The sequence below is a fragment of the Cucumis melo genome, chromosome 6, assembly GCF_025177605.1.
Source record: "Cucumis melo cultivar AY chromosome 6, USDA_Cmelo_AY_1.0, whole genome shotgun sequence".
Taxonomy (NCBI): domain Eukaryota; kingdom Viridiplantae; phylum Streptophyta; class Magnoliopsida; order Cucurbitales; family Cucurbitaceae; genus Cucumis; species Cucumis melo.
Window position 1 is genome coordinate 29,511,879 of NC_066862.1, and position 23,392 is coordinate 29,535,270.

General features: G+C 35.5%; 2 protein-coding genes across 2 annotated transcripts; one reads left to right on the top strand and one right to left on the bottom strand.

Annotated features, from left to right (window-relative positions):
• Positions 1 to 1,815: 1,815 nt before the first annotated feature.
• On the bottom strand, positions 1,816 to 17,383 carry LOC103490884 (asparagine--tRNA ligase, chloroplastic/mitochondrial). Its single transcript, XM_008450623.3, has 15 exons — positions 16,879 to 17,383; positions 16,297 to 16,365; positions 15,622 to 15,732; positions 14,200 to 14,304; positions 13,279 to 13,416; positions 13,091 to 13,171; positions 12,835 to 12,912; positions 12,676 to 12,744; positions 12,471 to 12,545; positions 12,275 to 12,358; positions 12,038 to 12,124; positions 11,200 to 11,295; positions 11,042 to 11,116; positions 3,769 to 3,895; positions 1,816 to 2,197 (listed from the first exon to the last, which is right to left on the bottom strand). Exons 1-15 carry the CDS (start codon positions 17,254 to 17,256, stop codon positions 2,082 to 2,084), a joined length of 1,689 nt encoding a protein of 562 aa, XP_008448845.1. The 5' UTR covers positions 17,257 to 17,383; the 3' UTR covers positions 1,816 to 2,081.
• A 1,954-nt stretch (positions 17,384 to 19,337) lies between these two features.
• On the top strand, positions 19,338 to 23,029 carry LOC103490885 (peroxisome biogenesis protein 19-1-like). The gene is made up of 5 exons (XM_008450626.3): positions 19,338 to 19,552; positions 19,637 to 19,685; positions 19,774 to 20,050; positions 22,223 to 22,539; positions 22,729 to 23,029. The coding sequence occupies exons 1-5, from the start codon at positions 19,513 to 19,515 to the stop codon at positions 22,772 to 22,774; spliced, it is 729 nt and encodes a 242-aa protein (XP_008448848.1). The 5' UTR covers positions 19,338 to 19,512; the 3' UTR covers positions 22,775 to 23,029.
• The last annotated feature ends 363 nt before the right edge of the window (positions 23,030 to 23,392 follow it).

Here is a 23,392-nt window from a genome sequence, read left to right on the forward strand (position 1 = left end):
AAAGTTCTAACTTTTAATCTCGAGACTCATGCCTCTTTTAAATCAGAAAAATTTACATCTTTTCAATATCTGTCTCTTTGTTTTAATAATGTTAAAAAATATCTGAAAGTTGAGTTTTGACGAAATGAATTGTACTATCACTACTTTTGTTACTGTGGTCCTTAAAGTATTAAAGATATCAAGTCATACCATACAAGTTAATTGGTAAATGATTATAGTATTTGGAGTTAAAATTTTTGCTCAAGTGGTAAATGATAGAGATGTTTTTTTATTCACTTACATGTCTATTGTGTCTACCAATACTCGATTAGTTAAATTTGAGGATTATGTCTCTCTTGAAAGTTTCAAGGCTATCTTTAGAAGCACTTGCATGGCAATGAAGGTTTGTCTTCCAATCCACCTTAGAAGGCGTGCAGAGTACCTTGAGTTCTTTTTTCTTAATTATTTAAATTTTATTTTAGTAATAGAAAAAAAAAAAAGACAAGGAACTCGAGATTTGAAGTCTTAAAGCCATCTTGAAGCCAGTTGTCAAAGATTTGTCAGTTTCATACAAACGATGCTCATTGATAGAAAGCTTAGACATTATCGACAAAGACTTGAACTTTGTTGTTGAAACAATTCAACCTTTAAGAAAGTTTTAGAGAATCTTCGAATATGTTTTGCGCATAAATAATAAATCCCTACTTTAGTTGTAATAGTTTCAACTAGGAAAACAACAAACTTGACAAATTCAAAATGATGGATGAACTTTAGAGCTTTTCGCATCGAAATTAAAGGATCATCATCAGTACGAACAATGATGCTAAAGCCCATCATTCTCGATATGGAGGAAGCATCAAAATTGACTTTGTATGAATTAATTTCAGGGGACTCCCCATGGTTGGTTTTTAATCCATGAAATCACAGGAAACCAACTTCACCATTCCTTTTTTTATTTTTTACAATATAGCTAACATGGAGCTATTTTTCTAGAACATTTTTGCAAGTAGGACAATAGCCTAAATCACGTATATTTTTATAAAGCTTTGCCCTTGTAGGAAAAGCTCCAGTCAAGCACACCACAAAGATGTTTCTGTTTTTTAAGAGACTTTATATTCCATAGTATTGAGAGAGCTCACTAGATAAATATTATTCAACAAGGTTTTATACAATTACATGATTACAACTAATCTCTCGTAATTCTGTTTGTTTCATTGTATGATTTATTTTTCATCTTTACACAAGATGTCTTTTATATAAAGGCTTATTGTTCTTTGATCATATAGAAGCCTCAAAACCAATATCTTAAACTAACTTGTATCCATTTTTGTTAGAGTATGGTCATTTTCAATCATAGTGAAAAGTCATGAAGGAGAAAATTTCAAACATTCTCTCCTCATGCAAACATTGATCGTGCACAAATTCACCTTAAAAGATAAGCAAATAATAACAATGCTCCAAATTTGCTTTTTTAAAAAAAAAAATTAGTACAATTGTAGGGACGAAGAATCGAATCTCCCACCTCTAAGATGGAAAGTCATCTTAATTACCATCATAATCACTTTAGCTAATTTGCTTTCCTACGTGACAAACACTATTTTTAAAAACCAAAGGAAAGAACAATACAATGATGAATCAAAATCAAGAGTTTAGAGTCTATACGCTAACACAAATGGAAACAAGTGATTTTGACCATATTGATCTTTTTCATTTTATTCTCCACTTCATCTTTTGCTTTATGTTACGATTTCACGCACCATATCCACAACCTACATTTGTTAATATTTTACAAATACGTACCCAAATATTAGATCAAAATGGTGATTCCAACCACAGTTTAGCAAAGATAAAGCACTCGTTTCAACCAATTCGTTCATGAAGAATGCTTTATTACAATGTATAGAATTAATACAACATAACTTTCAAACTTTCAGCCCTTGTGGTGGGAGTGTTTCCTCAATTTTAAGTGACATAACAAAAATACAAGGGTGAAGGAAGGGTAGAAAGAACAAGTTCCACAAAAAGGAGGGGAAGGGATGTTAAATAAAAGAATGAGTAAATTAAGATATTGTTGTCTGTTGATGAACAATTTTGGTCCGGCATTAAAATTCAGCAGAGCCAGGCGAACGAGGAAATGGGATGGCATCTCTAATATTATCTATTCCAGTGACAAACTGCACAAGTCTTTCGAACCCCAAACCAAAGCCTGCGTGGGGAACTGAAACACAAGAGCTTTGATTAGAATGTAGAAATTTGAATACGAGTTTTTATTTTCAGCTCAACAATGTGCTAGTTAGAATATGTCAACCTCTGATCACTTGGTCAAGAGTACATGTATCATGTTAGGTCAGCAATGTACTTGTTGGCACGAGAAAAAATTAGTTATCATCAAAAAATCACAATGCCATATGCTTGGAATCATATTATCGTATTAAGTTCGCCAAGATCTGAAAATTTTGATGCAATCATTAAAATTCCTTTGATCTATAGGCCAAAAAAATGGTTATGCTAAATCTTTCTCCTTTCGAAGTAGATTAGGAGTTCTGCATATAAAATCAATATAGATTCATCACAGATCATGCTAAAAATTGGGCTTTAGATCGCATCTCTGTTTACTCTTTTACCTCAGGAAATAGGCAATCCTGTCTAATATACGGTAATCCTCAAATAGATGGCTTTAAAAAGATTTTCATGTGATGAATCCTCAAAATTACGGTGATAGTTGATAGCTTAAAAGATTCAATTGCTTTAAGAAAGATTCAGCATTTTACCTTATATCAGCAGATCGTTACTAATCATCAAGTTTACTGTTTTCCACTTGAAGCTTGATTCTTAATATCTTTGTATCACGTCCTTTCGGCACATTCGATATTATCTTTGTATCACAGAATCATAGTAAGTGATGGTCGTCAAGCCTTAGGGTGGATCCTGTTTGTGGTCTTTAAAAGCATATCCAGAAGTACTTGAAAACCAGGTTCTGGAAATTTGCATTGACAGGTAATGGCTGCCTTCACAATTTCTTCCCCACCTCTTTAATTTTTTCCTCGGATAGAAGGCTTTGATTAATTCATTTATGTTATACTGATGAATACTTTCCTTTCCTCTTGATTTGATGTGGAATCTCATGATTAGTCTGATTTCCTTTCGGTACTAAATTATTCACTGTTTGTTTCATTCCAAATATCAATGACTCATGTAGGCAAATTCTCGGGGGCCCTCAGGCATTTTTTCTTCTTCCAAGTCAGTTTTTACAATCTAATTCCTCATCCTATCCCACTCGTCCCTACTTCTCAATCCGTACTACCAGAGATCGCAAGGATAGGTTGCCGGAGATGCATACAAGGAAAGAGGTCACCTCTTTAACAATTGCCTTTCCTAGCAATCTTCTAAAACTTTAGCTGAAGATAAATTGGACAGTTCTTAAGAGAAGGTTTTGAAGGTGACACGTTTCATTTCAATGCCTCTCCAGGCATTCTTGTCTAAAAGATTTGTACTTCTTTCTTATTTTTAATTCATAAGCAATTTTTGTAATTTGCTTTTGTTATGTTTTGTTCACTCCTTTGTAGGGGTGGTTCTGTGTTTCTAATGACCGTCTTTTAACTTTTATTTGACTTCAAATTGAAAAATGGAAAAAACGTCATTATTCTGTATAATTATAAGATTTTCTTCTTTCATATTTTTCTCTCTTTAGTCCCTTTGGGGACGTCTGATAAAATTGGAACATATTTTTTCTCCTCTTTAATCGCAAAACAAACTTAATATCATAACTCTAAGGGCATCAGCTCAAACCTGAACCATAACGACGCAAGTCAAGGTACCACCAGTAGCTTTCTTTATTGAGTTTCAAGTCATCCAGACGAGCTTCCAAATAATCAAGCCGTTCTTCTCTTTGACTTCCACCTATAAGCTCCCCAATCTGAAGAGAGAGCGAGAGAAGAGAGGAAAAAGAAAAGAACAATAACTTTATATGATGCCTTCACTTTAACAATAACCAAGGTTAGAAGTTCCCCTCATATAGCAGAAGTTATCACGAGAAAAATAAACTATCAATATTTAATTGTGTATTCATAGCCATGCTCTTGGAAAACTACTAAATTGGATATTATTAATGGTTAGTAAATAATAACATGCTACAGAATTCTGTTTCAGTTTGATAAAAAGAAGGAAGAGAGGGAGCAAATCACTATTTCTTTTCCAAATAAAAGTACCTGTTTCCAACTATTGGCTCAAGCCTCAAGATCTCTATCAGTCTATCTCAAACACTAAACCAGGTAAAGAGGAGGAAGAGTACCCTTTTGGATTGATATAAAAATAAAAGATCGCAAATCAGATAACACACTGGACTTTTTAACCGACTATTCATACTGTTTCTAAGTCTGATACCTGGCAGTCAATTCATTCAAAAAGTTACACGGCAAAAAGAAAAACACATCCCTTTTGGCCTTTTGAAGGTAAATAAATACATCAACATTATGTTAGACCTCCTGTTGTTAGATTCTATTATAGTAGAAGAAAGAAAGGAAAGTCACACGCTTCACATGTGTGAAGCTAGGCAATCATTAAGTAAAGTCGGTTAGCAATGTTATAAATAGGAGTTAGTTTGGGCGGGAAGCATTATTGAATTTCTGGTTGAGTTAGTTTCTATTGTTACTTCTTGCAAGATAGAAGAACAAGAGAGTTGTAAGATTGAATTGAGATTTCCTCAATTCATTTCTATTGTAATACATATTTCTCTACAAATAAAGATTGAATTTCATACCAGAAGATAGAGTTCTATCATTTTGATATCAGAGCACGATTCTAGAAGAATGATCCGCCATGGTTCAGACACAGATTGAAGAGCGATTAGAGGTATTTGATCAGGAAATCACCGAACTGAAGAAGGAGTTGAGTAAAATCCTGGTGATCGAAGCGAGTTTGAGTGAAATCGCGAAAAACTTTGAACTAATGTGGCTGCAATCGGAGAAGCAAAAGCAAATGCTTCTGATGATGATGGAGTCGAATGCAAAAGAACGTTCGATAATGAGTGAGCAACTGACAGAATCGGCTACATGCGATTCTACGATGGCAAAAGGGAAAGAAAACGGAGCAACGTCCAGTCGAGTTGTCGAAACAGACCAAAATATCGAGGATATCCGAAACGAGAAGAAAGCCGATAATGATGAAAATGCTGGAGATCAGAACAAATTTAAGGTCGAAATGCCAGTGTACAATGGAGAGAATCCGGATTCATGGTTATTTCGCGCTGAGAGATATTTCCAGATCCATAAACTCACTGAATCTGAAAAGTGCTAGTTTCGACAATTAGTTTTGATGGACCTACCTTGAACTGGTACCAATCACAGGAGGAAAGAGATAAGTTTGTGAGTTGGTCGAATTTAAAAGAGAGAATGTTAGTTTGATTTAGATGCACTAGAGAAGGATCAATTTGCGGTAGATTTCTTCAGATTAAACAAGAAACAACAATAGAAGAGTATAGAAATTTGTTCGATAAGCTAGTAGCGTCGCTATCAAATCTGCAAGAAAGAGTGGTGGAAGAGACGTTTATGAATGGGTTGTTTCCCTGGATCAAAGCATAAGTAACTTTCTGTCGTCCTAAAGGTCTCGCCAAAATGATGGAGATAGCACAACTATGGAAAACAAAGAAATAATCAGGGGAGAGGCAAATTTGAGTGGGTTTTCTGGCAAGAAATAACCTCCTCAAGCTGCTGTGAGAACTAAAGCAGGAGCAAGTTATGTTACGTTATGTTTCCTATAAGAACAATCACCTTAAGAAGCTCTGATGTTGGAGAAGTACGTAAAGAAGATACTTCAAAACAATTACCCAACGTTGAGTTTCAAGCTAGAAAAGAGAAGGGTTTGTGCTTTAGGTGTAATGAAAAATATTCAGCTGACAATAAGTGTAAAATGAAAGAGCAGCGTGAATTAAGAATGTTTGTAGTGGTGAATGAGACCGAGGAATATGAAATTATTCAGGAAAGTGAACCTGAGAGGAAGGAGCTAACCAGACTAGAAGTCAAGGGAGACAATACAGCTTATGTGGAGTTGTCAATTAACTCTATGGTTGGTTTGAATGACCCTGGAACCATGAAAGTAAGGGGCAAGATGCAGGAAGAGGATGTGATAATACTAATTGATTGTGGAGCTACTCATAATTTTGTTTCAGAAAAGCTTGTGAAGAAGCTCCAATTACCCACCAAAGAGACAGCACATTATGGGGTAATATTGGGCTAAGGAACTGCCATTCAAGGTAAAGGGATTTGTGAAGCTGTAGAGGTGTAGTTGAAAGACTGGACCGTTAGGGAGGATTTCTTGCCATTAGAACTTGGGGGTGTTGATGTTATATTAGGGATGCGATGGCTCTATTCCATAAGGGTGACGGTAGTGGATTGGAAAAACTTAACACTGTCATTTTCTTCTAATGGGAAGCAAGTTTGCATCAACGGAGACCCAAGCCTCACCAAGGCAAGAGTGAGTTTGAAAAGTATGATTAAGTCATGGGGAGAGCAAGATGAAGGCTTTTTCATTGAATGTCGAGCATTAGAAGTCGAAGGCTTAATCAGGACTAAATGTTGTAAGGCTGATGTGATTCCTGAAGTAGTCAGTCCTGTGCTTTCAGTTTTGGATCAGTTCATGGACGTCTTTGAATGGCCAGATAAACTGCCGCCTAAAAGAGACATTGAACATCATATACATCTAAAGGAGGGGACTGACCCCATAAACGTAAGACCTTACCGATATTGTTATCACCAAAAGGAAGAAATGGAAAAATTGGTAAGGGAGATGCTTTCATCAGGAGTAATTCAGCCCAGTACCAGCCCCTTTTCCAGCCTTGTACTTCTGGTCAAGAAAAAGGATGGTAGCTGGTGTTTCTATGTAGACTATAGGGCTGTGAATAACTCTACTATTCCGAATAAATTTCCTATACCTGTAGTTGAGGAGTTGTTTGATGAATTATGTGGTGCATCCTTAATTTCGAAGATTGACTTGAAATCCGGGTATCATCATATTCAAATGGCTGATGAGGACATTGAAAATACTGCCTTTAGAACTCATGAAGGCCACTATGAGTTCTTAGTTATGCCCTTTGGGCTAATAAATGCACCGACCACATTTCAAGCTTTGATGAATGCAATTTTCAAACCTCACTTGAGGAAGTTCGTCTTAGTATTTTTTAATGACATACTGATTTACAGTAAGAATGTGGATGAACATGTGAATCATATGGAACTAGTCTTGTCTACCCTGAGGTAGCACGAGCTGTATGCAAACAGAAAAAAGTGCAGTTTTGCTCAGCCAAAGGTAGAATATTTGGGTCATGTTATTTCTGGAGAAGGTGCGGAAGTTGATTTGGAAAAGATAAAATCTATAGCTGAATGGCCGAAGCCTACCAATATCAGGGAAGTCAGAGGATTGCTTGGGTTAACTGGCTATTATAGATGGTTTGTGCAAGGGTATGGTTCCATAGCAGCACCCCTAACTCAGTTGCTTAAGAAGGGGGGGTTCAAGTGGAATGAAGAGGCTGAAGAAGCCTTTGGAAAGTTGAAACAAGCAATGATGTCTCTTCCCGTTTTAACACTACCGAACTTTAACCAACCGTTTGAAATTGAAACAAACGCATCAGGTTATGGTGTTGGTGCTGTATTGATTCAGTCTAAGAGACCAATAGCCTACTACAGTCATACACTAGCTATGAGAGACAGGGCTCGGCCGGTGTACAAGAGAGAATTGATGGCAGTTGTCTTGGCTGTCCAGAGATGAAGATCGTACTTGTTGGGGGGTAAATTCCTTGTTAAAACATATCAAAGATCATTGAAATTCTTGTTGGAGCAGAGAGTAATACAACCTCAGTACCAAAAGTGGATAGCGAAGCTATTAGGATACTCCTTTGAGGTGATTTATAAGCTCGGGCTTGAGAACAAAGTCGCAGATGCTCTCTCAAGGAAACCATCAGATGTGCAGCTTTGTGGCATATCAGTACCACTTATGGTTGATTTGAAAACTATCAAAGAGGAAGTAGAAAATGACCCGAAACTCCAGAAAGTGATAATTGACTTAAATGAGCTAAGGGAACAAAAGGAGGGTAAATATTCTATTCAGAATGGTATGTTGAGGTACAAGGATCGGCTAGTACTTTCAAAAAAATCAGCTCTAATCCTTGCGGTCCTTAATACTTATCATGATTCAGTTGTTGGTGTCCATTCGGGATTTTTAAGAACCTATAAGAGGTTGGCTAGTGAGTTATATGGGGAAGGGATGAAAACGGATGAGCAAAAACATTGTGAGGAATGTTTAAAATGCCAACGAAATAAGACATTGGCCTTGTCTCCAGTTGGTTTGTTAGTTCCTTTAGATATTCCACAGTCAATATGGAGTGATATTTCTATAGACTTTGTGGATGGATTACCAAAAGCTAATGAATATGAGGTGATTTTGGTTGTGGTGGATCGTTTAAGTAAGTATGTCCATTTCTTACCTTCAAAACATCCTTATACAGCAAAAGCAGTGACAGAATTATTTGTAAAAGAAAGTTCGACTCTATGGTTTTCCATCATCTATTGTTTCAGATAGGAATAAAATCTTCCTCAACCATTTTTGGAAGGAGATGTTTAGATTGTTGGGTACTAAGTTGAATAAAAGTAATGTCTACCACCCGCAATCAAATGGCTAGACAGAGGTTGTAAATAGAGGGGTAGAGACGTATCTGAGGTGTTTTTGTAGTGAGAAACCCAAAGAATGGGTGAAGTGGTTACCTTGGGCAGAATATTGGTATAATACCACTTTCCAAAGGCCTAGGTGTAACTCCTTTTCAGGTGGGTCGTAAACCTCCATCCCTATTATCTTACGGTGATGCTGAAACAACTAACTCTACATTATATGAGCAGTTAAAAGAAAGGGATATTGATTTGGGAGCTTTACGAGAACACTTATGTTTAGCTCAAGAACAGATGAAGAAATATGCTGACTGCAAAAGAAGGGATGTGGAATTCTGTGTAAGAGATTATATTTTCTTAAAAATCAGACCTTTTCGGCAATTGTCCTTAAGAAGAAAAAGAAATGAAAAGTTTTCTCCCAAAATTTTTGGGCCTAATAAAATTGTAGAGGGAATTGTACTGTTGCTTATAAGCTTGAACTACCAGCTAATACTACCATTCATTCTGTATTTCATGTGTCTCAACTGAAGAAGTTGGTGAGGGAGCACACGAATGTACAGCCTACTATCCAGTATGTCAATGAAAACTATGAATGGAAGGCCAATCCTAAAGAAGTCAGAAGAACAAGGTTGGGCAGCGGGAAATATTGATCGGCTAGGAGGGGTTGCCGAGGCATGAAGCCACGTGGGAGGCCTATGAAGAAATGCAACGACTATCCAGATCTTCACCTTAAGGACAAGGTGAATTTGGAGATGGGAAGTAATGTTAGACCTCTTATTAGATTTTGTTATAGTAGAAGAAAGGAAAGTCACACGCTTCACACGTGTGAAGCTAGGCAATCATTAAGTAGTTAAGTCGACTAGCAATGTTATAAATAGGAGTTAGTTTGGGAGGGAAGCATTATTGAATTTCTGGTTGAGTTAGTTCCTATTGTTACTTCTTTCAAGATAGAAGAACAAGAGAGTTGTAAGATTGAATTTAGATTTCCTCAATTCATTTATATTACATATTTCTCTACAAATAAAGATTGAATTTCATACCAGAAGATAAAGTTCTATCACATTACAACTTTAACATTACCCAAGGAAACTCCGAGGAAGGAGGACTTGGGATTATTGACTTACAGCTGAAAATTTTGATCAATTTTGTCAAGGTAGATTTGGAGATTTCACATAGAAATGTTTGCTCTTTGGAGGAAATTGGTTTTGCCGTATTGGTCTCATCAAGAACTCAAAGCAGGAACTTATTGTCTAAGCACCTCAAAAGACCTTGAAAGTTGGATGCACATAGAAAAGTTCAAAGATTCTATTTATGAACACATCCTGTGAAGTAGGAAACCGCGTCGACATTCAATATTTATCTGATACTTCACAGGAAAATAAGACCCTAAAAGACAGATTCCCCTCTATTTGCCATAACTAAAAATAAGCGACTGTGGTTGGCATGTGGAATTCATCAACAGCATCTTGAAGTTTTTATCCAAGGAGAAATCTGACAGATGAGTAAATGAGTAATTGAGGATTGGGTCAACCTATCAAACTCACTGGCTGTGATTTACCTCGATAACGCACCGGCTATCAAACATTTTTTTTCACAACACTTTTTTAAGCACTTAAAAAATCATTCTAAACACGTTCTAAGGATCATTTTGGAGCTTGGAAAAGGAGGCGTCTTTACGTCAAAATCCCTTTCCAAGTAATTGTGTCATAGGCTGGTGAAACTGGCCAGTAAAGATCATCGTCTCTTCTTCTGGATTGGAAAATACCGTAAGGTCTTTTATGCATGGGTGGTCAGTCACTATTGCTTGAATACGCTGACAGAATTCAATGTTGATCTCCAGGGATTTGCATCTTTCCTAGTTGCCGCATCTTATGTAAAAAATTCTGGGGAAATCACACAATCACCTTTTCATTTGGTGTAATCAGTCCAGATTTACAAAGGAGCATTTGCTTGCTGCCTTTGAATAGAAGCTTGTCTTACCTTTTCACATTTGGAACCTCCTTTCTCTTTAATTCAATATGCAACCGTTCAAGAAAGAAAGGAAAATCCTCTAGCTTCATTTCATTTGGTTGGAGTGTAACTTTCTATCTTTTCGGATATGGAGTCAGATTCCCAAGCTCTTCACACATCAATTACATAATTGAGTCCCCATTTTTATAATTATAATTTATCCACCCTTACCGATTGATACAGCTTGACAAATTCTTTTCTTTTCTTTTGTTTTTGTTTTTTTTTTTTTTTTTTTTTTTTTTTTTTTTGACAAGGATATAGGTTAACAGTTGCTTATAAGCTATAATAGGGTCTTGTGAACTTGGTTTTTTTTGTATGTCCTTGTATGCTTTAATCCTTTCTTTAATGAAATGTAATTGAAAAACAAAAACAAAAACAAAAACAAAACATGACATTACCTTTGGAACCAACATATCCATGGCTGCAACAGTCTTCCCGTCATCATTTTGCCGCATGTAGAATGCTTTTATATCCTATAATTTCACGTCAATTGACAAAATCAGAGTAATTTCTTTTATCAATGTTCCCAAGATTAGAAACAAAAAGAAAAGCATACCCTTGGATAGTCTCTAATTATTACAGGGCATCCACCAAATGCCACCTCAGTTATATAACGCTCGTGTTCACTTTGCAAATCACTTCCCCACTTGACCTAAAAATAATTGAAAGAGTTTGAGATCCATACAGCAATGACCACATTAAAATGCACAGCAAATAGTATACTTGGGCATTTGACTTATTAGCACCAATGGTGAGAAAGATTCCTAAGAAAGTGTTCAACGTGATCAAAACAAGGACGCTTACATCTGATGACATTTCTGGGAAGAGAGAAAAACAAATGCCCAAACTTAGCAATGGCAAGATAGTATTACAATAAACTTGAGAGGCAAAAATAAGTGACAACGTTGATGAAAGCAACTTGACTCGCATATCAAAGGAATAGAGTGTGACAAACTAAAACTAGACTAATAAGAAGCAAACAAAACAAATATACCATTAAACAGTTTGTTTCCTGTACAGAATTTGATGGACCATCGATCAAGAAAGTGTGTGCTGTGTGGTTTTGGGAGGATGTATGTGCTAAGTAGTTAGAATGAGTGTAGGATCCGCTGTAGCCAACAATGCTTGGAAGAAAAATGAAAAATGACCTCGGTTAGTGTTGTGAAGGTAACCATGGCAAAGAGAGGGTGCTCTTTAAATTCTTGTTAGATTTGGAGTTGAAAGACTTGGAGATTTCTAGAATTATCTTTTGGCAATGTATGAACGTTCCTATCTAAGTAAACTGGTCCTGTCTAAATACGTTACCAATATGAAACAAGCAGAATAACAGAGAACAAAATCAAGATGGAACCAAAACCTCTATAGCTTGGTGTGATAAAGCTATTGGCCATTACCGGATATTCAAACTTTTTATTTGCTCGAAGAAGAAGCTCAATTGCATCAGTGTAAGGCAACTGCACAAAATCGTTTTCAACCAGGTTCTGCAGAATACACCGCACAAGTTACTGCAATAGTAAGTTGGCATAGATGATATATATCATGTAAGTAAATTTTCGGATAGACACTATCAACTAAAATTTAAAGGAATAATAGTTGTATAACAGACGAGGGGTAATGGTAAGATTTCCTACAGTCAGTCTATCAATAATTCCTTTCTCGATCCATGTATTGAAGAAATCCAAGTCTTCCTTGCAATTTTCAAGAACATGTCTCACCTACAAATAAAAGCTTTTGTTACCCTTTAGAAAAATATAGAAACTTTTCTTCCAAACATTTTTAAATCAAGTATGGTATAAGACAACACAATAGTCATGAAAGGTAACATACTACATACTGGAGATATGCAGTTGCACAAGACATGTCGTCATCCAAATCAGCAAATGCGAGTTCCGGTTCAATCATCTAAAGAACAAAGAAGAAGGTTTTTCTTCAAAATATATATATATATATATATATATATATGTATGCTTCTTATCACATATGAAAACTGTAGAACTGAACTTGGTAGGAAATTAAACAAAATTATTCTCACCCAAAATTCAGCTAAATGCCTAGATGTATTGGAATTTTCTGCTCGAAATGTTGGCCCAAAAGTATAAACCTGAGAAATATTTTGGAACAAGTGATTAGCAGTTTGTAAAAGTTCCATCATCGTGCCTAAGCAAGAACCAGTGTGGAAGAAAAACCGTACATCAGAGAGAGCAGTAGCATAAGTTTCAGCGTTGAGTTGCCCTGAAACAGTCAAGAATGCTGGTTTCCCAAAAAAATCCTTAACACGGAAATAGAAAAAATAATTGATTAATACTTGCAAAGAAACAATCAGGTGAATGCCAAAGAGCTTATCTGATCCAGACTCATCAATTTTTCTTCCATAAGATTAAAAGATGGTTGCACATGATATAACTAGTCCAAGAGCTAGATTCCTAAGTTAGAAAGCTAATTCACACCTGTGACCAATCAATAAATCCCTCCTTTGTCTTTGGAATAGAGCCCACATCAGAACTAGCAGGTTCTCCAGAGCTTGGAATCTGTCAACATCAAAAATTTCTTTTTATTCATTTTAAAATATTCTAATGTTCTATAAATATATTGTAGAACCATACAAATTCCAGGACTTTTAAGTTAAAACGCCCACCAAAGTAGTCACACAGAACTGTTCACCAGCTCCTTCACAATCTGATGCCGTAATAATAGGACTTGAAACCCAAACAAATCCATTTTCTTGGAAGAACTTGTGCGTAGCATATGCCAAAACATTTCTCACCCTTGCAACCTACACAACACCATCAAATTCGAACTGACAAATTAGGCAACTGTTCATATGAAATTACTAAAGAAAAGCAAGTACAGAAATTTATGTAACTAGTTATTTTGATCAGTTACCAATTACTGGGAAACAAGAAAGTGGTAATTGACTAGTATAGAGGAAAGCCATAAATAATTACCACCAAAGCCATAAATAATTACCACCAGAGGTTGAAGAAGCAAAATTAAAAGATGAAGTACAAAAACCTTAGGTTATGTCAATGTGTTGTTGAGAAATCCTCCCCCGCGGAGGGAAAACATAACCTAAACTTTTTTTGTTATTATTAACCATTCTTTGGTTAATTGGAGGGAAAAGAAAAACAAGGTTTGAGCTCAGTGCATTGATTCCAAAACCAAAGACCTCATCCATTCTCCTTCCTTTTATTAAATATGTCATTTCCAAACAAAAATTCCGTACAATTGCTTTACAATTCATCCAGTCTTTTACTTTTCCTTCTAAATCTATATCCACAGAGTGAATCCATCCAAGAATGATGCCATGCAAATCGCCAATGATTCTAACCAGGAAAAGATGTTGAATGTTATTTTCAATATCTACCACCCCACCCACAAAAAAATGATGGTTGAGACATTTAACATTTGATCCATCATTCATCCCTAAATTATTCATGACGGTGTAGTTCGTTTTAGTGAATTAGACAATTAAGACCTTTATTTTTCATGAATATAAAAGATTATCACCCTTGGCTTGAACTCTAGAAACTAAACTGAATGAAAAACAGAACTATACCGCCCCGAAAGTGTTTGTTCTTGGACGAAGATGAGCTTTAGTTCTCAAAAATTCTCTGCTAACTTTCTTCTTTTGGACGGGATATGAAGGATCACTCTTGCCAACCTGAAATATAGCAAATATTAATACTAACACAAGTAGAGGAGAAATGTTTTCTGAATTTGCTCATCGATGATGCAATACAAAAACAACACTTTCATTGAGAAAAATAAAAGAGCACAAGGGCATACAAAAAAACAAGCCCACCAAAACATCCCAACTAAATGAATGGGTTCCAAGTAATCTATAAAGTACGTGATACAAAATATAATTTATCAGCCATGAGTAGAGCGTGAATCTAGGTAGATTCAGTATCTCAACTTTTACCTCATTTAAGGAAAAGCGTTTCCCATTTTTATCTATTGACAAAAGTAGGAAGCAAGTTATTGCTGGAAGCGTCCAACACTCGTTTAAAACCCCTAGATTTCCTACTTTCACTTATCTTAAAATCAAATATGTTCGGTCACTTTTTTTTTTTCCTTCAAAAATGTTTTTGAAGAATATACTTGATATCTTAGCCTTTTTTAAAGGAAACGGAATCTAATTTTATTAGTTCAAGGAAATTTCCAAAAGGCTAGCGGGGTTACAAAGATCCTTCCCACTAGAAGTATCCCTTAATGCGTAATTACCATAAAAAAATTTCTAATTTCCTCCAAGGGGATGCTATGTACAAAATAACACAAGAAGTAGGTGTGCCTTTTCTCCTTGACATTGAGTCCAGCCAAGTTTTTCGAAGGAAGCTCCTAATAGCTAATTATTGCATATACTCATAATAAAATTCTCTCCATGCAGTCTTTTTCTTACTGATCTCCCTTTACCCACATATTTTCTCTTATTAACTTCTATCAACTCACACATTCTTTCACCAATCTCGTGCACATTCTTGAATCTCCTCTTCTGTGTGCATACTTTTTCTCACTACTGCATCTTCATACATGTTTTCTCCTGCTTTTCTTTCTTAAAACACAATATCCTTTTACACACTTGGACCCTCCTTTACCTGTTGAGTTCTCGAATTTCACACAAATTAAAAATTCAATACTTTTCTTACGTGAAAGTGTGAGCCAAAAATAGAAAGGGTTACCCAATGGACCCTCTTAGCAATTGTTTAATTCTTTCTAGCTTCCTCTTGTACACGTATGCATGTGGTCACTGCCTTTGCAAAGAAGATAATCCAACGCACAAATCCCTCATTCTAGAAACTAAAAAAAGCAAAAGGAACAAATACTTACAAGTTATGTATAGGCATCATTTTCTTTCGTTCAAATTATATATCAACCTTTTCTGGATGCATATACTATATGATGGGCAAATACTGCAGTTGATGATCAGGGGAAAAAAACAATTGAACCTAATTAAGCAAAAAGAACAAGAAGTACTAACCATAACAACTTTTTGGAGTTTCAGTTCCACTTTCTGTTTTGATCCTTGGCTGGCCACCACAACCCCTTCCACCCATACTGATGCACCAGTGGTGATCAAGCCAGATTCAACCTGCCAACAAACTCCAAATCTGAAATAAGAACAAGAGACAAGTAGATATCATAATTAATGCATCTCTTGGAGTTCGTGATTTTTTTTTCCGGTTATCTGTCTGCAACAGTTAATGGAGCCTTTTTTTCTAATCCTTACTACCGATCTCAACTAAAAAAATCCGAGGAGGGGAAATATCAGTTCATACAAGTTCCTGTAGATCTGTACTTTTTCAATTTTTCCAAAAGAAGTTTGTCTCAAGGAAAACAAATTAATCCTCTATAAATTTAAATAACTTCATCCTCTATTCCCAACGGTTAGATAACAGCTATCATGATCATCCACCAAGAATATCAATAAAAAGAAGAGGATGATCACACTATCAATGAAGGGTGATATAACCAAAACACACATATTTCTAACCCGATACAGTTATCCAGTCTTCCTGTGTCTTATTTTATCTCATTTTAATTTGATGTTCAATGTCTTCCGGACAGTTTTGTATCAAAATATGGATATGCTGGCCATCAACATCATTTGTTCGAAAACAGAAAAAAGAGTACAACAATGAGTTGACTTGGGTACCTGATCATAACCTTCTGTCGTTGAGTCAATTACACATTGCATATTTGAAATGCATGATCCATCATTAACCTATGCACAAAACAAAGCGAGGCATTTTAGATAATAGTGGTACTTCTTACAACAATCTATATTCAATCCTTTGTCTAATATTCCAATTTCAAAATTCCTTTTTCTTTTCTTTTCTGCCCCCATTTGAAATTAATGTCAATGATGGCTCTGATCGTATTCTCAACCTATTCAGTTCGTCATTGCTAAAACTAATAAAGTTTGCATGGAAAAAAACGGAGCTTTGTACAAAACTACGACTAAATCAACAACAGGCACTTACTCCATGGCACCATTGAAACTTTCATCAACAAGGCTAAGTGTTTTTTGCTTAAAACGCTAAGAATACTAGACTAGCCCAAAAATATCGAACCAGCTTCACATGATTAATGAAATCTTATCCTTCAATTTCATTCAGAATTCACCACCAGAATACATATGATTCGAAAAATTAAGAAGACGGGAATATACCGAACTTGCTATCCAAAATTTCTCAGACTCTAAAATAGTCTCACGTCACGAATTAGTTCATCTTACCTCCATGAACGTAACACTGCTCTGAACTCGAAGAGTCCGAACCCATCCCTTAACAACAAACGTCTGCCCGAGTCTATCCAGCCCTTCATCGCGGCCGCCCTTTATTTCAGAGATCCTCAGCTTCTTCCTGAATTCCCCAACCTTCTCCCCACGGGTGACCTTCCAATCTTTGGAAACGTCAGGTTTCGTCTTCTCCGCAGCTTCCCCGGCAGGGACAGCAGAGCAGAAACTTCGCCGGAAATAATATGAAGAGTGGCGGCGGGAAATTGGCGGGAAAAGAATGTGGTGTGAAAGTTTTCTTGGCAATCCGGTGATGAAACGGAGAGTTGAACAAGGATTGAAGCGGAGAGAAGTGGCCGGGGAGATAACGGCAGCCATTGAAGAAAGCTTGTTTTGTTAGAGTGAGTGTGTGTGACTCCTAGTGGTTGTGTAAATATCCACTCAGTGGTGGAGCTGACCCGAATGACCAACTGATTGCTAGTGCTGCCGCCGCCGGCATGTTTAGTTGCTAAACCTTTAAAAAATTGGATTTTTTCGTTGGTATTTATTTTAGACCAAAATGAACCGAACCCAATATCGTTAATTTAGTAAATGTTCAAAGCAATTTCGATTTAACTTTTTGAAATTTTTCAATATTAGAAGTTTTTCTCAAACCGATACCAACATACTCCTTCGTTCTTCGAGTTCGATTTTTCGGTCTATTATATTTGTCCCTAATTGTTATAACTAGGTCAATTTGGGACGATAAAATTAAAAAAAAATGTTTCCGTTACTTTATATATGTTATGATTAACCATAAATAACTATATTTTGTTGAAGAGATGGAGATTAAATTTAGATTGAGAGTACGATAAGAAAAATAAAAAAAGTCACAAAGCATTAGAACTAAAATAGCATTTTGAGCCTATTTCAAAGTGCATAAATGTATTAATCACAATTTATAAATAGTTGAGAGAAATACATTTTTTCTACGAACCAACAAAAAAATTCGCACATTACCTCTAAAACGAACCATACATCCAAGAGACAGAAAATTACTTTACTATTGGATTCTTGCATACAATTAGAAATGGACTCGATCGAAGAGATTCCATCAACAAAAGAAAAAAAAAGCTATATAATTGGTTGCATTTGATGCATGAAATTGATTGAACTTTGCTAAATTTATTTGCAAACTTACCTTATTATTTTTCTTTTCATTGTTATACTTTTTTTCTCTTTTGGATATTAGTATTTTTGAGTTAGGAGTACAGTGGACTTTTAAATTCTCGTATTAAGCATGATAGAGGAAAAGAGAATATTAGATTTTAAATTATCAGTTTTATAGTTTTTTTTCTTCGATAGATGATATACTCTTGATCAAAAGGTAATTCAATACCAAATTCCCCATTTGAATTGGCATCAATCCAATTACAATTAGCATTAACTTGTGGACTTTGAAATTTGTTATTAGGTTCATCAAAAGGATTCCTAAAGTACACAATTATCAAAGTTTTCATATCACTTTTAATCTAAGGTTTAAATTTGATTACATTTTGATTCTTATGGCTTCAAACGTGACATCTTAACTTATAACACGTATTGGGAGTGATTCTAAAATGAGTAAAACGCTATTCCTAATTTCAAAATCGTGCTTTTAAAAACTCAAAATTAATTTACATCATATGAAAATCGTATTTAAAAGCATAAAATTAAACATTAAAAACTAATTTGAAGATCCATCCATATATGAAACCAATTTTAACATTTTTTCGTGGGTTAGAATATGAAAAACTTTTAAAAGTTCATATTTTCGAATGGTATTTGAGTTTATATTTTCTCTAAAAATTAGCATTTAAGGATTTTTAATCCTTTTACAATTATTAGGTTTTAAATTTTGAATATATTTTCTACCCTAACTTAGTGTTACTAATTTAGTCCCTTAACGTTAATGGTAACAAACGAGTCTATCTATTTCTAATTTAAAACGATTCAATTATCTTTTTATTCAATTAAATTTTTTAGATTAATAACTATGCGAAATCAAACTTATGTATAAAACTAATGATGCGTTTGAATTATATATTTTCAAGAGTTCAATTAAAAAAACAGGTTATTTAAAAAAAAAAACAGAGTGTTTGACAATAATTCAAAATAGTGTATTTTAAACAATTTTCACAAAATTGAGTTTAAACAAAAATAAATTTCTTTAAAACCATTTTTCTATTAAGCAATTCAAACAAACCCTAAATTGTTACTGTATTGTTTTTTTTCAAAATTGGGAGTAGAAAAATTGTAATGAAATTTAAAAAACAATATTTTAAACCTAATTTAAATTAAAATGATTGGCAACTTTCTACCCACCAAGAGTCTGTGTGCTTAGAAACTTGGCGATGCCTTTATGGTCAACGAGTCAAACACAAGACCGAATTACAGCCGTTGGATCGATTTGCTGACAGTTTTGCACCCTTTGTTGGTTACACCGCCAGATAATTTCTTCAGAATTTGCCTCTCACAATTCCATCCCAACGCCGAGTTTTCCCAAAGACCCTTTTCCCGGGCCAGTTTTGCGACTGGCTAACACTCAATCTCTCCAAAACTGGGATAAACCGATAGAATCAGAGCAAATTCTCGAAACCCACTTGCGTTTCATCCATGGCCGACCATTCTGATGATTTACACGAACTTCTAGATAGTATGCTCTTTAAACTTCATCCAATCCTTAGTGGGTTTTCGTTTTTCTTCTTGTTTGTTATGAATTCTGTTTGAATTGTCTCAGGTGCTTTGGATGATTTTCAGAAATTCGACCTTAATCCTTCCCTTTCGAGGTTTATCAATCAATATCTGTTAGAAGCTTTTCTTTTGGGTTTGGTGTTTTCTCGGTTTATTGATGTTTTTTGTTCTGTGTTCTTGTAGAAATGGAGATGGGGGGGAGAGTAGAGCGGTTCTTCCTTCTGGGGTTCAAGGTTTAGGGATGGGTTTGCCTGACTTGAGGAGCAAGAAAAAGGGGAAGCAAAAAGTTTCGAAGGAATCGCATGTTTCTGAAGCTCTTGATAAGCTCAGAGAGCAGACTAGAGAGGCGGTTAAGGGGCTTGAATCAGTGTCAGGTCCTAAACCTGGTGTTGATGAATTTGGTAAAGATGCTTTGATGGAGGATTGGGTGAAGCAGTTCGAGGAGATGGCTGGCTCTCAGGTACATTGCTAGAAGCCTTTGGAACCCTTGAATGTTCAATTGGGTCTTTAATGGAAATACTTTTTGTAGTCTGAAGTGTCTTGAACAATGTTTCGTAATCTCAAGTGTTTAAATACTGATTGAGGGTGAGTTTGGTATGATGATGGAAGAGTGGAAAGTGCTTTAAAGATTTTTTAAGAAGTTTTTTATGGTCTTTGGTCCACAGTTAAATGCGTTTCTTCTGAAATTTTTTCATAGAAGAAGTGCAGGAGGTAAAGATGCCTAGGAATTTCCCTAATTCCAATCAGGATCTTCTGTCTTGGTCCGTTAACTTAAATCACATTCACATCCCTTCTTCTATTGATTGGAGTAAGTACCCCTGCTCTCTTTGTGAGGTTGGGGATTAAATCTTCTTTCATTGTCAAGCAACCTGTGAGTTCAATGATTGTAGAAGTGAAAGGTCGAGCCATCAACTATTGATATTGTAGTTTGTGCCTTATCCAGTGACCTATGTTCGAATTGTTTATTGACAGGTAACTTGTGAAACTGAGTCTTTTGTTTTAGGAAGTTTAATGGAAACACTGGTGAGGATTCAATGATTGTCGAAGTGAGCCATCAACTATTGAACTTTGCTTGTGCTGACAATTATGTAGATGCCTTATTCTTAGCATTTCATTTTAGTTGCAAGTGTAACCGAATATTTCTACCTTGTTTTCAGAAGTCCGACCTCTTCCCTGGTCCTTTTTCATTGGAAATTTGTCTCTAGGATGGTGTATGCTTTTTGGTTACCCTTTCTCGCATCTTTCTTTAGGTCCTTCACTTACTGAGGTTTTGCCTACAGGCACTTTAGATTTTACCTATTCGTGTAATGGAGTTTTTAGCTTGTGAGTTGAAATGTCTGTGGAATAAGTTTTCTGTTATCAATTACTTCTAAAATGATTTATTAATCACTGCTGAGAGAGAGATGGCTTCGTTCTTGATTGGTGAATGCATTGGGATGGTAGGTGCTCTGAAATAGTGGGGATTGGTCTAGGCACAAATATCTCATAAGTTCAACTTTTTATGTAAATAGTTAGTAGTCTTGTCAGATTTTCCACCACTTCTCTCATGGTGTGTGTGTGTGTATATATTCAAATTGAGATGGAGTGGATATTTCATTGAAGGAATAGCTTTACTTTCTAATTGGAAGCTTAAACACTGAGACGAAGCAAGTAGAACTCCTTTTCTGCAAGAAAGAAGTGTAAATGAAAAGGCCAAGGGTTTTCCTCAATCATTGTTTTTCGAGTAGTCTTTAGCTCCATTTCAATCATGGTTCTGCATTGAAATCTTAGAAAAAAGAAAAAAGAATTGACGTAATTTTAAGATGTTTAATAACATGATTCCATAGGATCCTAGGAATTGTTATAATGACTGATTTGGTCTGTAGCTGTCGAGATTTCCCTCTTTATTATTAACACATAGGACAAGTCTCTTTAGGGACCTCCTATAAAATTGGAACAATAAAGTAAGGATAGCATAGTACAGTGGAACTGGAAATATTCACGGGGAAGTGGGAACATAAACACCTTCTAATTCCCATTGGAATCTTTTTAATACTCATGGTGTTGAGTCTCAGTCCTTGTGCTTTATGGTCTTGACTTGACTTCTCACTAACCTCTAAGAAGGCTTCACCCACTTCAAGGTTAGCTTTAGAGACATCAAAGATTTCAAGTTGGGGTAGACATCCTGAGGTTCTTTTTTGGAGTTTTGATCACTCGTTTCTCATCCTAATATGAACAGTAAGGTTGTTTTGGTGTGTTAAATTACCGTTTAACCAAAAAATTTGAGCTGATGATGGGTTGTGGTAAATTTAACTATATCAGCACTTTAACACTCCCCACCTGTGGGTTTGAAATTTCGTAGAAGGCCTAACAAGTGAAAATTAAAATTAATTGGAAAGGAAATAACAATATAAGGGTTTGAACACCATATTACTTCTTGATCTAATACCATGTTAAATCACCAATTGACGCAAAAGCTTATGTTAGTGAGTTATGTTGAACATAGTTATATCAACATTTTATCATTTACCATTTTTCCATGTTGGTTGAAATGGTAACTCTATGTTCTTTTATCTTTTTCTGAATTATGCTGTTTCTAGTTTTTCTATGTTAATCATACCATGAGTTTAACATGCACCGCTCCCAACTATAGGACATGGAATCCATTGTTGAGACCATGATGCAACAACTTTTATCCAAAGAGATTCTCCATGAACCAATGAAGGAAATAGGAGAACGATATCCCAAGTGGTTGGAGGATCATAAAGCAAGTTTGAGCAAAGAAGAATACGAACGCTATTCTCAGCAATACAACCTGATAAAAGATCTCAACATTGTGTATGAACGCGAACCTGACAACTTCAATAAAATTGTGGAGCTCATGCAGAAAATGCAAGAATGTGGCCAACCACCAAATGATATTGTGCAAGAGCTGGCACCTGATTTCGATTTGTCTAATCTTGCACAACTGTGAGTTTATTCTACCTGTGATCATCAATTAGTTACTGTTCTCATCTCATCAATTTTGTATTTTTTGTCATAAGCACATTTAAGTACATTAAAATGAAGTTTTGAGATGTGTTGCGAGTAAAATGAAGAAAAACTGGATCAAATTTTGATTCTATGTTGACAATAATCAGTATACTCTTCTCTATGCAGATCTCCAGAAATGTTAGAGTCGCAGCCGAATTGTTGTATAATGTGAGGTAATGCTTTTAAATGCCTTTGTGCTGCTTCCTTCCATTTACTCTCATATTTAAATATTGTTATATCCAAGAAATTACTTTGTCCAATAATCATGTGTTCATTTTCAATGTTCAGCAGTAGTTTTTTAGTTTATACTCCTTTTATAATCATAGGGTGGTGGATGAGTATTGGACTCAGATATCTCTTCTCTCTCTCAGATACAGACATTGGATTTTTGTAGTATTAGAAATGATTTCTTCTGCATTGTCTGTTCTATGAATTGTCCCCTCCTTGCTCGATTTCTCATGCACATGTTCACACAAACTGATACACATTTTTTGTAGTATCAGAAAGGCCATTTAGATTGACTTTTTGTTGCACTTACAAATACTTAGAAAGTCAATTCATACACATCCTTCTTCTACCTTACCTATTGTGCCTTTGCTTTGGTTTGAATACCATTCCTCGAGCTTGAGTTCATGTGCGCATACCACTACATGTTTATTGTAGTGCCAAGAAATTATCCTCTCTACCATGTTTGCTGTGCCCTTCGGTTTGAATCATGCACTTTTCTCTCCATAAACACGCAGTAATTTTGTAGTACTAGACATGGTTTCTTCCTATTTCATTTTCTTGT